This window comes from Phallusia mammillata, chromosome 4, assembly GCF_965637545.1.
Source record: "Phallusia mammillata chromosome 4, kaPhaMamm4.hap1.1, whole genome shotgun sequence".
NCBI classification, from domain to species: Eukaryota; Metazoa; Chordata; class Ascidiacea; order Phlebobranchia; family Ascidiidae; genus Phallusia; species Phallusia mammillata.
The window spans coordinates 5293794-5311099 of record NC_137255.1 but is presented as its reverse complement, the minus strand read 5'-3'; the positions used below and the strand labels follow the sequence as shown (position 1 = coordinate 5311099).

Sequence of the window (17306 nt, the reverse complement as noted above, 5' to 3'; positions counted from 1 at the left end):
CTTTGAGTTTTACCTTGTTGGCCTAAAACGGCTTCAAAATTTTACTCTTTCTTACGCTACTATGACCTGTATATTTTTATCTTTGCAAAGCAACAATTCGCATTTAAGGTTTGAAGCGAAACTATGGATAGAACGCGTACGAACTATATTCACATAAACAATGCAAAAATGTACGATCCATCAGGGATAAAACAAATGTAATCTAATGGCGCTAAACTCTACAAGAACTTTACAATGCTTGCTATAAAAACATGGCACTTATTACAGACTAATAACAAAAACAGCACATACATTTACAAATCTACAAAAATTAATATCACACATAAAAAAGGCTTGCAGCATTTCATTAGCGGTAATTACAGATCACAACAAACGACGCATTTTTACACATTAACGTATGATACGATGAAGGATTTGATTTGAAATGGTTTGAAAGAAGTAGAAAATGATTGTTTCTCGTCACCTATGGCAACCTGTTCTTTGACGTCTTCCAAGACGTTGCACCTATCCAAAATCATAACTACTTGAACAACTGTCATACACAACCAAGCTATCCATTGGAAATGTGCTGTTATGTACACTTAGCCTACCTTTGTACTTTCTTTAGCTTGATACATGGGAATTGAATAAGGACGTCGTTAGCAGAACCCCCGTATGCTTCGTACAGTCGAATGACCAATGAATCACTGGAATTGAAATCACTTTGTTTAGGCATTTCCAATTCAACACATAGCCTATATAAACTAAATCATAGTATTCCAGGTCCATTGAAGGCGTTATCAAGCCGATCCAGCAAGTATTTCCATATGACAAGGCACGGGCGAGAAAACTCTAGCCTGTGGTGGGATTCGAACCCACGACAGCCGTGATCGCTGATCTGCATGAACGCTTTAGGGCTGATTGCAGTATGAATAGGGCTGATCGCAGTATGAATGTTCATATTAGCTGATATTTTCTCGAAATATTGGTTTGCGAAGTTGACATAAATGTAGGCTACACAACAGCACTATGTTTTTTATCTTTAGTGGACAGGACGGGCCTAAATGCATTATGCTTCCAGTCCGCCGTCGGGGTGCATGTTTTGTTGCAAGCCTGTTGAGCCATTTTGAGTTTTTCGACTTGGTAAATTCAATTTAGTTCAAGCCATTCGCTTCCACTAGGTTAGCGCATATCACTCGTCTTTCTTGGTAAAGTTAAGACTAGTGACCGAGACAATATTAGAAACAACAAACTTATGAACACAATTATGTTGCATTTACCACTTGGCCATCTTGGCGACTAACACGTTGAAAAGGTGGTTTAATTAACTAAGCAATAGGAACACAATGTCTTTTGAAGTGTGATTCACAAAAAAGCTATTGGTGCTGAGCGTGTGTCGATTATTGTGCAAATTATAAGCACAAAAAGAGACCATACTGTTCACTGAACGGTTTCATGTGGTATTCTTTTAGGAAAGGAGCCGTAGGCCTACCTGTGAAATTCTGACTTTCTAAGTGCCTCCATAACGACAGCTTTGCTTGAGATTTTGACAAAGGATAAATCCCCATCATTACTTGCTAGTTCCTTTATCACATGAAGAGGGTAATTGAGCTGGTAGGCTTGCTGAATGACGCCTGCATCTTGAAATGTCCCTGAAAGATAACAAATGACAACTAAGCTTAGAAATAAGTACCAGTCATTAGATATAAAATGTGATAAAAACATTTTCTTAGCTGAGATTACACACTTTTTCCAGTATTAGATAAAAGTAGAACTAATTTTAAAACGGAATTATTTCACCCAAATAATATCAACGGGCGTGTAGTCAAAACTTTTGTAATACCTTTGTGTGGCATAATTGCGTAGGTAAAGCTATGCTCGCCCATATCAGCATTTCCATCTGGGGCTTTCGGTGAGCGAAGTCTGTAAAAATTTGTACATCTATTTCAAACGATATCACCACTTATTTTGTAAATTATGCTATACCTAGTCATCATATAGAACAGCATTCATTTAAACTCATTAATTTCAAACGCCAGTTCTGGGTTTATGCTGGCAGTTTGTAAAAGTCACCTTTGCATAAGTTTTACACGATGTTGCTGCCCGCCTTCAGTTAGTGTTGCCAGGTTGGCCTCTTTTCGGCCAGAATTGCAAATCTGGCCGATTTTAGGAGCCTTGGTCGGCATTTTTTTGGTTATAATAAAATACAGTTATCTCCAAGTCGGTGATCGGTTTAGTGTAATTATTAGTTGTTTTTTATTCAACCAAGTGAAAACAACATATATACTTACAGAGACAGTCTCATCACATTGCTGAAAGCTGAGCAACCATATTTGCAGTCGTTTAGTATAGCAACACCAAGATTGTGCTGGGACATGTCACACCATTTGTGAGCCCATACTTCATACCTTTAACACAAAGGGCTAGAATGTTAAAGCCTTCCGATAATTCTGGTGAAAACTCAAGCTTGAATAACTGGAATTTTAAGCTCCAGAGGGGCAGATCAATTAACTTTCTGACATACATAAAATTTCAGTGTAAATAAACCTAAACTGTTTACACTGCACCAATATCAGACCAATCCCTTTCTTCTTAAATACCGTCATATAAATGTTAACCCTACTATCTCCTCTTCTTGGTGGACAAAAATCCAACTTTGAAAAGAAAAGTAGGTTATAGAAAGATGTAATTTACTTGGCACTCTCCCAGCTTGTATTTTGGTGTGTTGGACGCTCAATATGACCGAACTGGATTTCATAAGTTCCCTTTGGGCTTCGGATATTCCAAGGAAACTCAACTTTGAGAAACTTGTGAGATTCATGCCAATCAACCTGTGTAAAACCAATTAAGCACAGCTTAAAGATTAAACAGTAAAAAAAACACTCATAGCGCACTAAAAACGTAAAACAAAAGTGATTTTACACAAAATGTTTTGTGAAAAAGTGGCCCACAAGAATCAGTATTGCAAAGCCTTCTTCAAAGGTAAATGTATCACAATTTTAAGGCATATTTCTTGATGTACGTAACCTAGCTCATTTAGCAAAATTGTATTTCTTTTCTATAAGACATTTTTCACATACGCTCTTGACTTACCTTGGTACAGAACTTAAGCACAGGACTGTCTGCATCAAGTGAAATCACTTGAGTGAGGGAGCTTATATCGCTAATAGCAACAGTAAACTTGCAAGCTGCTCGCAGTTGGTTGCTTTGAACAATGTGAGGGGCATCAGTCACCTTTATAATTGGAGTTCTAAAGCAGAACTGTTAGAAGTAAGATCAAATAGATACATATGTCCTATCAATCCCACAAAGTTTTTTTATGAAGGTGTCAAAAAAAATTTTGCATGATTTCTTGACAATGGTTTTAAGTGGGAGTTTCAAAAATAAGTCAGCAACCAAGTTTTATGCTTTATTGCCTTTTTTAGGTTTTCGGAAAACAATGCTTTATTTACGTGCTACCCATTACATATTTGCGATGTCTTTTCAAACAAAAGTTCAAGCAATAATACATTGGCAATGAACTAAGTTATAAAATCTACAAAAAAGTTACAAACGTTGTCAGAAAATCTTCTTACACTGAAATATAAGGAAAAGGTTATTTAATCCCTACATGGTCTTGTCAACAGATATTTACAACATATTTATAGATCTTGTTCAAAGTATCATTTAAAAAGCCAATATTGCCGCGTTCTAAATCACCATAGTTTCAAAATTTACAAAAGCATGCAGCAAGCACACAACACAAACTTAATTCTCACCTAGTTTCCAAGTGGTAGTCCATGACATCCCACGCATCCCAATACAGAGGTACATCATCAAACATAACAAACTGATTTGCATAACAGCCCTCTGCCACACATTCATCAGATACACTTTGATTTTTATCATAGATCTTGAGACTGGAAATTCGGCCAAATTTGTCAATTGTACATTGCAGCAAGCCATTTCCTAATTCTATGTCACCATTTTCCTAAAAAAGTGTTTTTAAAGAAATGGGTTTTGTGGCTACCCTTATATTTAAAATTGGGTATCTTAAGAAAACAGCTTTATTTATTTATCTATAAAAATCTGAAACTAACCTGAATAGCTATCTTCACATAATTTATGACCTCAACTTTATCATTGATTTGTGCATAGCCAACAGATGGGGTGGACACAGCAACTATAAGAATTTTAATGTTTAATTAGATTCCATAAACAACCATAAGAGTTTCATTTTCTTTTCAATGCATAATCTTCAGCCTTCCATGCATTTTTAATGATCGATCTAAATTCAACCTCATGTTTGCACATCTGTTGCTAAAGTTACAAACTTACCAAGCTTGTTTTCAATTTCTACAATCTCTTTTCTTGGCCAGGAAAGAGTGTTAATCGCAAAACTTTTTTGATTAGAGTTAGTTTGTAGTATGGCATCAATGGCTTTTTGTAACATCTCTTGTCCAGTGTTTCTGACGTCAGTATAGTATTCAAGTGCATCTTTGTTAACCTGTTCACAAAACAAACAAGACAAATCAGCCCAGAACTTGCAGGCATTTTAATAATTTTTGTGGCTATGGTCCTAACATTGTAATCTTTTATTTAGTGCCTTAACAATACAGTTTACTATTAGGCAAAATAAAAACCAGAGTTTAAATGCCTTGATATAGGATTAATATGCCTCATCTAACATGCAAAATGGTAAAGTTATTTGGAATATTGAAGGACATTGGTGAGCAACTCTAGCAAAACAAAATCTGCACTACCGTATTTACTCGATTGTAAGCCGCCCTCGATTATAAGCCGCCCTCGATTGTAAGCCGCATGTTGAGATGTTAAAAAAATAATGTAAGCCGCCCTCGATTGTAAGCCGCACTCTGGAATTTTAGATACGATTGTTTCTTAATACATCTTTCTGTTGTTATATGGTATGACTATATGTCTATATCTGTTAGTTATGTTGATAACTGTACCCAACATATCGTATATCGACGCATAATCTGTACACGCATACATGTTTTATAACCCAAATAATTTAAAATGTTGGGGTGTAGAAATAATTTCGGTATAAAATTAAAATATAAGCCGCCCTCGATTGTAAGCCTCCCTTGATTATAAGCCGCACAAACGGCAGCTAAAAAACAATGTAAGCCGCGGCTTACAATCGAGTAAATACGGTATAGTTGTCTTTAAAATCTGCACTAGTCGGTTAAATTTAGCAAAAGTTGTTTATATGACCACTTAGAAAACCATGCCCACCATTTCAATTGATGTTCCAGGCAATACATCATGGAATTGGTTGAGTAGCAGAAGTTTCCAAATCCTTTCTAATGTTGAGCTTGGATAGATGAATTCAGGTTTTCCAAGTGCCATGGTGGAAACAATTTCAACATCATGCAGAAGACATTCACATTTTCTGTTCTGTTTTTTGATCTGCATTCAATTAGGTGAATTTCATTTTCCATACTTGGAAAACTTGCTATTAAAAAAAAAGAATTAAAAAACCTAGCTCAACAAACTACAAAAAAAAAACATGAAAACTGTAGGTAGGAACAAAAAAATGGTCATTCAAAACCTATTCATTTCAGGAACACAATCCACTTAATAACTTGCGATGATTGCTAGTTAATATAGCACTTACAAACAATATAAGTTTGTTTCTTAAGCATTTTGGTATTTCAGCTATTGTCAGTGAATTAAGGGTAAAACTTCATTAACTTTAGTAATATAGTACACCTTGCTTAATCCAGGCTTGATTCAACCAAGAAATTTGCTCGGATTTGGCCAAGAACTGGTGTCAATTAACCGATGTCGATTAGTTCAAGTCTTACCACATTACAAATTAATTGTACCTTGAGTTTTGTCCGAATTAGAAGAAGATCGGGATTAACCGAATCTGTTTCTTTGTATTCAAGTTTTACTTGCCTGGCATTGACAACACTTACATTAGCCAAGCTTGTATATGTTCCATTATGCAATTCCAGGAATAGTTCCCCAACCCATGTACACAGTTGTTTTGCATTTTGCTCCACTTCAGTAAAAAAATCTGTTGGTGACGATAGCTTGACCCGAGGGAGGCTAGCACAGTCGGCCATACGTGACAGTCTTTCCAACATAGGTTCACTAGAAAAACAGTATCAATCTCAAATACCATAAGAATTTGAACTTTAAATAAGGTATTCAAAACTTTAGAGCTTTTGATTTTCTTGTTTTTCTAACCTGCATTCAATTATCTAGTTGCACGATAAGCATTAGGAGGTGGAATATTATTAAAACAATTTTTGTTTCACCAGTGGTTTAAAATAACTATTTTTTCAGGCAAAAGTGACTATTTTAAATTATTACAACAATTTGAAGATACCCCACAAAAAGTGCTTTTTTTACAAAAATCCTTCAATTTAATCCCTTCTGAAATTATGTTTCTGTTTTATTTGTTGTGTATATGTTTCTTTGTTAATTTTTTATCCAGGCAACTCCTGAATGCCTTTAACTCATAATGAGTCCATATGTGAAAGTAACTATCTGGTATTATGCTCAACTATACAAAATACCACAAATCTTTATCACACTAAACAGGATAAAGCAAGTTATGACTCACGTTGGTCCACCACCCCCATCTCCATAACCGAACAAAAACATGGATGTGTCGGAACGTCCCTTGTCGGCATGATTGTTCATAGTGTGAAGCAACTGCAGAAATTAAAACACATTATTTCAGTTATACTCCCAATTTTCACATTCAAGAATGGCAAAGTGAAAACTTCTTGACCCACTTCTTTAGCTGTGCCTGACATTCCATATGATTCGCCAGGTGGAAAATGTGACAACTGCCTGTGAATTTTAACATAAAGCCACATAAATTGTATTTAGTTTGTCCTAATGGAATTACAAAACTTACTTTGTTCCGTCAATGCCTTCCCAGTAAAATGTATGGTGCTAAAATTGTAACATTCAAAGTTAGTTATATTATAGTTTGCTATTTCAGGCTTTAAACAGTGGTGTACAGTATTTTGAGACCAGGTTATGGAGTTTGTCACAGGGCCACACAGAAACAATATACAATTTGGACCGGTCAGAAGAAAATGTAGGAGTCATAAACGATTTCGCCCCAAAAAAGAGTCCTGTCCCTATTTAGAAATTTAGCATGCACTAAGCACTTTTTATATTATAAAAGACACAATTTATTAACTTGTACTGTAAACACATGCTCCTATAACTCTTCAACCAAAGTGAACAAAGAAAAAATAAAAAGCAAACAAGAATAGAACATCGCATTAATAAAGTAAAAACTTACAGGAAACTTGTTCACCAAACTCCATGAAATCTTCTGCGTCACAAATCGCTTGATTTCGGCTTCTTTCATGATCTGAGGCAGATTAGCAGAATATCCAAAAGTGTCAGGAAGCCAGAACTCTGAGCAAGTCATGCCAAACTCTTTGCGGAAAAACTTTTGCCCGTAGAAAAACTGCTGCACCATAGATTCACCACTAGGCAAGTTGCCATCCTACAAAAAATATTTGTAATTATATATCAGCATATGGAAAGTTTGTAGGATGTTTAATTGCTTAAAAAGATGTTTATACAGTAGTTGGCCCAGCATTTTTCAGCCCATTTGTCTTTGGAAGGTTAACAGTTCTGATTCTTGTTTACATATGGAACAAAATCAAATAAGTAAACTACAGACAGTGCACACTGGTTCAATCTATAAGGTCTCATCAGTGCAGCTGGTGACAAGACATTTGCAGTATGGTATATTATAGCCAGAAAGCGGCACTCCAGTTTGTTAGGAGTAACAGGCTGGAAAGCCCAGCTCCAAAATGAAAGATCATTTTGTTTGCTTTTCTCAGTACTGCATTTTAAACAATATTTTTCACATAATGTAATAACATGTGGTATGCTTTTATCACTAAGGAATACAATCAACCAACAAAGTTCAATTTGAAAGCAAAACTAACCATTTCAACCCAAGTTCCACCAACTGGAAGAAACTGATTCTTTTGTGCAAACTCTTTCATCTCCACGAAAATTTGGGGATAATTCTGTTTCACCCAATCAAACTGCTGTGCCTGTAACATGCATTGTTTAAAATTGAATACAAAAGAAACTGATGTCAGCAAAAATGATTTGACCTTTCAAAAAAAAATTAAAGTTACAATTTGGCAACTGCGATGCCTATTGGTAGGGATGTTCAAAGTAGAATGCCTGGGTATTCTAGAATAATTGTTTCGAACCCAGAATAATGAATCCAAGTCTTATATCATGTATGGTTGTGCAATCATTAATCTTATATTGAATCCAAGTCTTATATCATTGATGGTTGCACAAATCATTAATCTTCATAATCAATGGGCAATGGATCCCATTTTTCCCATTGACATACAGACACTTTGCACTGTTATTGGTCTAACTAATTTTCGGTTTATGTTGAATTTTAACTTATATGTTCAAAATTTTCCTTATGTGTGAGGAGTGCTTGATTTTGTACATTCCCAAATTGGAGAGAGTATTTCTTTGAATGCAACTATGTGTGTAGAAAAGAGCAGAGTTTATGCTGGGTTCCATACCTGAGAACATGCAAACTTGAAATCGGGGTACTTCTTCATGAGGCAAAGAGTTGAAATCCAACTTCTCGCGCATTTTCTAACAGTTTCAGCATATGGCCACAACCAGGCTAAAACAAAATTTACAAGAGTTAGTTTGGAGCTGTCCTATGATGAAACTATCCTAAGATGAAACTACTGCATTAACACAGTGTGATACAAAATCAAGTGTGTACCTGAATCAATATGACAATGTCCGATGGCATGTACGACATGCTGAGAAGGTGCATTAGTTTGGCTGAAGAACTGCTTTGCTCTTATGTGGGCAGCCTGGTATGCGTCAGCAGAGAAATTTGCTGACACAAGCAAATTGATAATCTCATTTCCAGTGTACAATGCATCCAAGCCTCGTTGGCAGTCATCAGCTAAACTCTAAAATCAAATATTAGATTAAAAAATGGGCTTTGACTTCTGTTTAATGCACCACATAAGTGGTTTTCAACATGGTTACCCCCATGTATTGTGCAAGAATTAACTTTTTTAATTGAGATCACATTATTTTTCGAAGAAAAGTTGTTTAAAGCCTACCTAATTACACTGGTATAAGATTCCGATAACATGTGATGTCCTGTGGTCCAAACATTATGGACTTTTGGTTAAAAAAGACTCTTGAACTAATATGCCCACCTTACATTTCTATTTCTATATAGGACGCAAACCATCAGTAAATGGACATTTGGTTTACCATTACAGGATAGATGTATATTTCTACACATACATTTTTTGACAAAACAAGCAAAAACAAATTTTTCAAACCTTGGTAATGTCGTATAGCACAGAGAGATCAACATAAACCTCATATGCTTCCTTGTTAACAACAGCCAATTCAACTTTCTGCAGTGTAAATGATTTTTTCATATCTGGAGGTTTAATCATTCCATCCTTCCCTTCACCTAATTCCCGATTGCATGCCATTTCAACAAAATACCTTTGTCTATAATATGTAAAATACTGTGCTGAAGTCAAAATCAAGTCTCGAAGCAAACTGGAGTTTTATAATCATAAAGTTAAAAAAAACATTTACTTTTTTTGCTTATTTGCATCTAGGCATTGTAACCTAAATCATAGCCATTTTTAAAAACATCAATCATTAAATTGCAATTCCAATAGTTGTTTAAAAAAACTTGGCAATTGGGTTGTGCTACCATTCTGCACTGGAATCCTTTGATTTTAAGGATGGGGGTGTTTAAGAAATTGAGGCCTTAAATTAGGTCCAATTCTTCTCATTGGGTCACATATTAATCGGCAGTATTCTAGTAAATACAAAACCTTGTTGGTTTGTAAAATTCTTTAACCAATCACCCGTAGCACACTTTATTATTACATACATAACAAGCAATTCTCATACTTGGTCATTTCTTCACTTTGCAAGTTTTCAGTGACTGTATAAGTTTTGTGAAGGCCATTATCATTCATTGAGGAAAAACTGAACACAGGCTTTTGATCTTTCCACAGCAATGCTTCACAACCAGAATCCCATATCAGGCAAATCTTTTCTCCAAGACACTGTTCATTTAAATGCAAGTCCAATATGAACCAGTGTGTGCTAAATCTACATGAAAAAACATAATGGCAGATTGGCTTTGTAGGTTACATTACAAAAAGTCCACTTATTAAGGCATGAGAAGTTTGACTTTGTTTTTTTAACAGATAATATCTTTTTAGTGAACAAGAAAAACAATAGCAGTTTAATTTAAAATGATTTAACTATTAAGTTGAATTCTATATACTGAAGTTCAATAGTACTTTTTTTTTTTCAAACATTGTAAATTAAATAAAACAACTTTAAATTGAATTACTACCGATTGTAAGCTAAAAACATACTGTTTAGCCAGTCTGCAGAACATGGCAGTTCCCGACGAGATCTCGCGCGTGCAGGACCGACATGCCCCACATGCGCGCGTGCACGACCCGTAAGTTCGCGTGCAAGACCAAGTTCAACAGGCGCAAAGCAAGTAAAAGAGGTCAAAACAGTACAATTAAATGCCTTTCGTGCGAAATTTCCACGTGCAACCCCCAAAAATTGGCGTGCAAATTTTTTTTTTCAAAAAATAATCGAGCGTGCAGCTGCCACTCTACAGACTGGCTGTTTAGCTTGATAAAGATGTTTGTTCTTACGTTGTGCCAAAAGATTGTCCTGTCTTTGCCGGTGTAAATGAGTCAGTTTGCTTGAATACTGCGGGATGTGCATTTCTATCAGTAGGTCCATAATGCAATATTGCATCAACAGTTTTCTTCGATTTGTAAATCCTGTTGCACAAGACAATATTTTACTCATTTTTTGTTTTATATTGGTCGCTGAAAAGGGTTAATGTACATTAGTAGGTTAGGTGCTTAAGATTTATGGATCACACAAGGAAAAGAATTATAACTGTTTGTATTTTGGGGGGAGGGCCAGGGGGATGAAAGACTTACCTTCCATACAAGTTGACATCTGTAAAGTAATGTTGGGAAATAAATTTCTCAATACGCTCCAACGTTGACCTTCTGTGTTTTGTTGTGACGTACACAAACGGATTTTTAGTGACCTCCATACAAATCTTTAAAACCTCTTCATAAAATAAAAACAACAAATTTTTACAGAGCAACTCGCAAAGCTGAAAATAAATAGGGGAAATCCCTGATAACAAACCTTCCGTATATTTCTTGTTCCGAATGTTGTGACGTCACTAATCGTATATAACACCCAACCGGCTCTTTAACGTGGCATTCAAATCAGGTGCCCGCTGGAAAGGATGAGTTCAGTTGAGTTTATTTCAGTTTTTCAGCATTGACTCTTCTAGAACAGTGTCGAGTTTGTTGGGCACTGAGTTTTTCAAAACGATGGAAAGACAATGTACGTCGAAAAGATGTTGGTCCGTACATTGAAAGAGCAAACACTAATCGTTTATGTGACTTCAGTATGAAGGACAAAATACCCCTTTGGTTCTATGGCTAGGCCCATGGCATTAAAGCACCAGCAATCGATACAGGTTTTTTTCTAGAAATTAAATCGCGACGAAATATTTGTGTGTGATTTTTGTTGCTGTACTAATTTAAAAAAAATTGTACGTTTAGGTGATTTTGTGGCTTACTAATCTGAGATGAAGTTATTATTGTCATAGGGTGGAGCATTTTTCTACGGGAAGAGGATTTGCCCTTTCATAAAGGTACCAGCAAAACGTACATTACAACGAACTAGGTAAGGCAGAAATGACAATGTTTCCAACCAAGCAAGTTTTTGCTGGACGCTGCGTAACATCGACCACGGGACATTTTTAACATCAACCACGGGAATTTTGAAACGCCTTGCGGCTTGACTTGTCCTACTATTCGAGAGGCAGGAATTGAAGTGCTCCTGGACAAAATCAATTCGTCGTTGCAATTGCAGGTACAAAAGTGCTATAACCAAAACGTACGATAAGACATCTGTAAGTTCCACTTGTTTGCCGAAATATTGCTTCATTTTTGTGCTTCATGTACACTTTTAGTTAAAACAATAACTGGAAAAGGGATTACAGAATTGATTTCAATTTTGCAAGGAACTTAGCAACATATGGAAACCAGTGGTTTAGCGAAGGAGGAGCCTTGCTAACGACTTATACAAGGTATGTCTTAATAAATAAAACATTTTGTTCGTGAAAGGTTTTATCAGTGTGTATATGATCAACCATTTGCAGCAGAAAGCGATCACGACCTCTAACAGTATTGTATCATAAAGGCTAAAAGTCTGGCTTGCTATTTTGGTTTTAGAGCAGGGGTTCTTAACCTGGGGTGCACGCACCCCCAAGGGGTGCGAGAACTGTTCCTAGGGGGTGCGGGGATGCTGAATCATTAAGGTTGGTAAGGTCTATTCTATTTAAGCAATTACAGAAGGGGGAGCGAAGATTGGTTAGTGATTTGAAAGAGGGTGCGAAAATTGGTTGGTGATTTGAAAGGGGTGCAGCAAGGAAAAAAGGTTAAGAACCACTGTTTTAGAGGTTACTGGAATAGGCATGACAATAATGCTTAGAGCACTTCATAAAAATTTGATCTGGTAACCCAGTCTGGTATAATAGAGTTTCCTAAATAGGGTTGGTAAGGGTAAAGTTTTTGTTTTTCTTCAAAAACAATTGGATGTCTACCATATTCAGCTACAAAACTTGGGACAAAATAATATTGACTTTTGCAATTTTCACAACAAACTAACATACAATTTTGTTATTGGTCACATTTTATTCATGAAAAACTTACATGCACCGCAGTGTATTGAAATCAGAGAAAAGATAATGGAGTTGTTTCAACAAAGTAAATACAGGGTTGTGTGCAACATGATATCACAAGTTTTGGACATTTGATCTGGCTTCAAATTTAAACATAAAGTCAAAGAACAGTTTGGTATTTTTGAAGTCAAATCCGTTTTGTTTCTGGAAAGTCACATTTCAGAACAGACTTGCATTTTTACATCCGGTTGTTTATCTCTTGCTTCAATTTTTCTGCATTAGCTCCAACCATTTCGCCAACCTGAAATGAACCAACCAAAAGTTTTTTTAGAAACGACCAAAAGTTGACAATACATTTTATAGTACGCCAGGCCAAATTAAAGGCGTGATGCCATAAACTATGATTTGCAGTGAGGATGTCATGATCACTGGTCTACATCGACGTTCAGGGCTGATCCGCGAATGAATGTATTCATCTTTACATTACATTTTACATTGATTTTTCTATGAAAGTTATTGTATTAAGTACTGTTAAAACATAAGATATATGAAAAAACAAATACTTTGAATACTAATTCACCATTTTGCTGGGAACGACAGGTTTAAAGCAGGGGTGTGCAACCTGCGGCCTGTGGGCAAAATGCGGCGATTGAATAAAAGGTTATATGGCTCGCAGAGACCCTTGGATTTCAAATGTACTGGAAAACAAGTCCAACTATTATATATTTTTGAGCAGATTAATGCACCCAGTGCTTTTTTTAAGCGACCTGGCAATATGTGGCTAGAATTAAGTGCGAATTTTACTTGCAGTTAAGCATATTTGGTATGCAAAAAAGTAAAATAACCATGTGTTACACAAAGGTGTGGCCCGCGATCTTAAATTTGGCAATTGTATTTGGCCCCACAGTACCAAAGGTTGCACACCCCTGGCTTAAAGCACCCATCAATGAAATCACAATCATTTCTATTGGTTAGATTCCAGTTTTACAGCTCTTGTTTAATTGTCGAATAAGGTGGAATGTTGATAATAAATATTCTTGGTGGCACCTTTGTTGGAAACCACTTGGCTGAGTCGAGTTTATTTTTTTTATTGTTTGTGAGAATGATATACAAAAATTTTCTGTTTGAAGCTTAGGTCAAATCTAAAGTATATGGCCAACTCTTTCGAGAAACTTTATTGTGTATGATAAAAGATACGTCAACAAAACACAGACTGTAGCTCACCTTTTGTCCATTCTTGAAGAAAATAAAAGTTGGCATAGCCTTGATCTCATACTTCCCTGCCACATCCTGTTACATAGAATTGGGATTATAACAAGCATGTGGTAAGCTAAAAACATTAAAGTTAAAAGGAGATAGGCAGTTAAGAGTGTGGAGCCATGTTGTCAGAGTAAATATTTGAGAATGGTGACAAGGCATGTTGATTGTAGAAGACAACCAAGTAAAGATTGACTTTACTGTGCTCTTAAGTGCCAAATGAGTTTGTATCAAAGCTCTCCCACCATATTTCATTCAGTTCATAAAGATTTGTATATACTGTAGTGTTGGTATCACTTTCTGAAGTTACTAGCATTAAGGCTTACATAAAGTGTTTTTGCTGAAAAATTAATGAATAACAAATATTTCAAATGATATTTCAATTGTTATGATTGCACCATTCCCAATGGAAAAACCATATGGTGTAAATGTAGACATTTGACTCTCCAGGATATCAGCTTACAGTTGTCAGTAACGCCAATGGTGTCATGACAAACAACAATAGGCTAAGGCTAAAGTTTGGTTTATAACAAACTGTGACAAAGCTGTAACCAGTGACACACCAAACCCACAACTAAATTTCCGACTGAAACGAAGTATATATTCAACCATTCAGAGGAATTAGGCCAGATCTAAATCTATATCCTGAAATATGTTTTAAACTAAACTTTACATTGCTGATGTAGAAAAAATTATTTATGACACAACTTTACACTATGCAAACTCTATGCAGCACTTAATATCTTCTAGACAACATGACTCTACTGGATACAACAATTATTTAACATTTGATGTGTTAATTTGGCAACATTGGAAGTTTAGCCATTAACTTTATACACTAAAAAAGTTTTGGTTGAATTTTACAATTTTGCTAAACAGGATTTTCAGCCAAAACATTTTAGCAAAACCAACTTGGCTGGAAGCTTGTATGTTTTAGGAGAAAAATCAGTGTAAACCCGGGCTTTTTTGCACGTTTATTTTTATGTAATAAGTAAACTCATGTATTTGTACCTACTTCAGTTTTCTATGGACGGAAAAAAGTAATTAAAACTAAAAAAAATGTGCTGCAGTGCATACTCATATTTAGGTATGCAAAAGTTATTTCTATAAAAGTTATTTAATCCGAAGCTTTGATTGCTTCAGTGTACAAAGAAATTTTTTGAATGTTCATCACTTACCTCAGCATTATCTACATCCACTTTCAGTGCAACAAAGTCCAAAGTATTGGAAAGCTCCTGTAAAAACATGGCAACATGAAAGTAATAAACAGTACTTAAATAAAAAGCAATAGAATAAAAGCAGACATTTTGTTTAACAAACGGTTTGTCATTATCAGTGAAAAATTGAAAAATGACACTTGTTTTTGTCCAAACGGTTTCTAAATGAAACGTTTTAAGTTTCATTTCAAAGTGTTTAATACTTACTTATAATAATCAGAAGAACTTGTTGACAAAGTGTCAATTTCAAGTGGAAAGTGTTTTATACACAGTGTATATACTGTACCTCTAATTTCGGTCCAATTACTTTACATGGTCCACACCATGTGGCAAAGAAGTCCACTACAACCAATTTTGATCCAGCTTCACTCAGTGCTGAATCCAAATCACTCTAGAATACACAAATCCTAAATTAGAAAGACATCTGGGATGTGGTTTTATCTTGTAAAATGTCATGCATTAGTGACAGTCTGCAGAGTATGGCAGCTGCACGCATGATTAAAAAAAATTGGGGGGTTTGCATATGGAATTTTGTACTAAAGGCATTTAATTGTCCTGCCTTGACCTCTATCATTTGCTTTGTGTCTTGCACTGAAATTGGTCTTGCACACACAAGATCTCATGGGAAACTGCCATGTTCTGCAGCCCGGTGTTTGTAAACCAAACTGTTTTTTTATGCAGCAAAATCTACATATTTTAACGTTTCTGGACATTAACAGAGTTTTTTAACATTTCTGGACACTAACTATCAGGCAGTACAATCAAGTCCTGATGTTAAGCTTGGACAGAGCAGTTGGCTTTAATTGTGCATTTAGAAGTGACCACAAAAGTGATGTACAATTGGCACTGGTGCTGAGAGAACTGCTTTTAGCACAATCAAAATACAATTCTGGTAGGGTAAAACCATAGAAAGGAGTTGGCATGGCCACCTTAAGGCACTTTTAAAAATGTCCACAACACAAAGCACTATTACCAAGTTTATCTCTTTCGCGTACTTACCAGACATGTAACTGGCTTGACCGGCATTATTTAGTTTGACGGTTGTTCAATAGCAACAGAAAACAAAACTAGGAACCTGCATTAAAAGACATAAAGTAAATTCCTGCGCAATTTACGTAAAGTAAATATGTTTACGTTTACTGCATGGCAGAGCTATCTAACTGTGACGACTGAAAAGTTGCACCAGACCAGACCAGAGTATATGAAACAATTTCCCTTTTTTCGAAATTTTGCAATATCACGCGTTGAGCTCGTGAAAGGAAGGCCGCCGAAAAAAACCTTCGTCATGCCAAGTCACGCTCGACCAAATATAGGTTGAGTTGAGTAAATCCAGCGGTTCCAACCAGTAGCGGCAAAATTAAGTTTCGTTGTTTGTTTGTTTGTTTGTTTCATTTTTATCCTCGGTGGATGGGCAGCAATTTTAGTTCAACCTATCGGGAACTACTGGGTTGGAGCAATGCCGCTTAAGTTTCTTGCTCAGGGAAACACAAGCAAATCATATGACACTACTAAACAAACATCAAGTCAAAAACCAATGCACAACAGTAAATTAACATGGTATGATCCTTTTTCTGAAGACAAAATGTGTGAAGTTTCGTGTATTACTTCACACAAAGCACGACTAAATGCGTCCTTTATTTTTCTGTCAAGTCAGCAGAGATCAGAGTGATGTATTGCCAATGCGTGAAACATTGGGGCTGATCACGTCACGCAATGTGTCAAATACTTCCGAGGAAGTTGAAGGAATCAATATTCACATGACGGTTCAAACCTGATGACTTGGCATTTTCAATCAATTTGAAAAAGGGAAAAGCACTGCAGTGCTGATCGGGTCATGAGAACCTGCTTGAGAAGGACACTAGACCCTAAAAATGCAGCCTACAATGAGTCACATCCACTTCAATTGTAAAGAGGCAAAGATCCTTTCGTTGTAACCGTTGGTTTTATACCTGCTATATGTTCTGTCCTAAAATGTAGATGTAGACCAGGGGTCTCCAACTCAAAGATTGTCCAGGGCCAATTTCCGAACTACCTTGAAGCCGCGGGCCACATGCACCCATAGATGTCAAAGTGCTTTTAAAGAGCTTAATACTGCC

The 17306-nt window shown here is 36.0% G+C and overlaps 2 protein-coding genes and 1 long non-coding RNA gene across 5 annotated transcripts; 1 reads left to right on the top strand and 2 right to left on the bottom strand.

Moving 5' to 3' along the window:
* Window positions 1-128: 128 nt before the first annotated feature.
* Window positions 129-11279, bottom strand: LOC145222803 (alpha-mannosidase 2C1-like). 2 transcript variants are annotated; one of them, XM_080089014.1, is made up of 24 exons: window positions 11188-11279; window positions 10971-11106; window positions 10674-10805; window positions 9904-10107; window positions 9312-9489; window positions 8732-8927; window positions 8520-8626; window positions 7911-8021; window positions 7250-7459; window positions 6854-6891; window positions 6729-6786; window positions 6554-6645; window positions 5901-6078; window positions 5215-5388; window positions 4297-4465; window positions 4059-4141; window positions 3738-3949; window positions 3073-3229; window positions 2674-2810; window positions 2271-2387; window positions 1823-1902; window positions 1472-1631; window positions 591-686; window positions 129-504 (listed from the first exon to the last, which is right to left on the bottom strand). In XM_080089014.1, the coding sequence occupies exons 2-24, from the start codon at window positions 11087-11089 to the stop codon at window positions 384-386; spliced, it is 3129 nt and encodes a 1042-aa protein (XP_079945140.1). In that variant the 5' UTR covers window positions 11090-11106; window positions 11188-11279; the 3' UTR covers window positions 129-383. The 2 variants fall into 2 exon arrangements, with proteins under 2 accessions (XP_079945140.1, XP_079945139.1); XM_080089013.1 differs by lacking the exon at window positions 11188-11279 and having other exon boundaries at window positions 10971-11162.
* A 52-nt stretch (window positions 11280-11331) lies between these two features.
* LOC145222806 (uncharacterized) lies at window positions 11332-12949 on the top strand. Of its 2 annotated transcripts, XR_013859382.1 has the most exons (3): window positions 11332-11527; window positions 11660-11925; window positions 12026-12949. It is a non-coding gene; the product is annotated as an uncharacterized LOC145222806 (long non-coding RNA). The 2 variants fall into 2 exon arrangements; XR_013859381.1 differs by having other exon boundaries at window positions 11660-12949.
* Window positions 12730-16426, bottom strand: LOC145222805 (thioredoxin-2-like). The gene is made up of 6 exons (XM_080089016.1): window positions 16345-16426; window positions 16210-16285; window positions 15497-15601; window positions 15172-15228; window positions 13961-14026; window positions 12730-13037 (listed from the first exon to the last, which is right to left on the bottom strand). Exons 2-6 carry the CDS (start codon window positions 16234-16236, stop codon window positions 12975-12977), a joined length of 318 nt encoding a protein of 105 aa, XP_079945142.1. The 5' UTR covers window positions 16237-16285; window positions 16345-16426; the 3' UTR covers window positions 12730-12974.
* Between the last annotated feature and the right edge of the window lie 880 nt (window positions 16427-17306).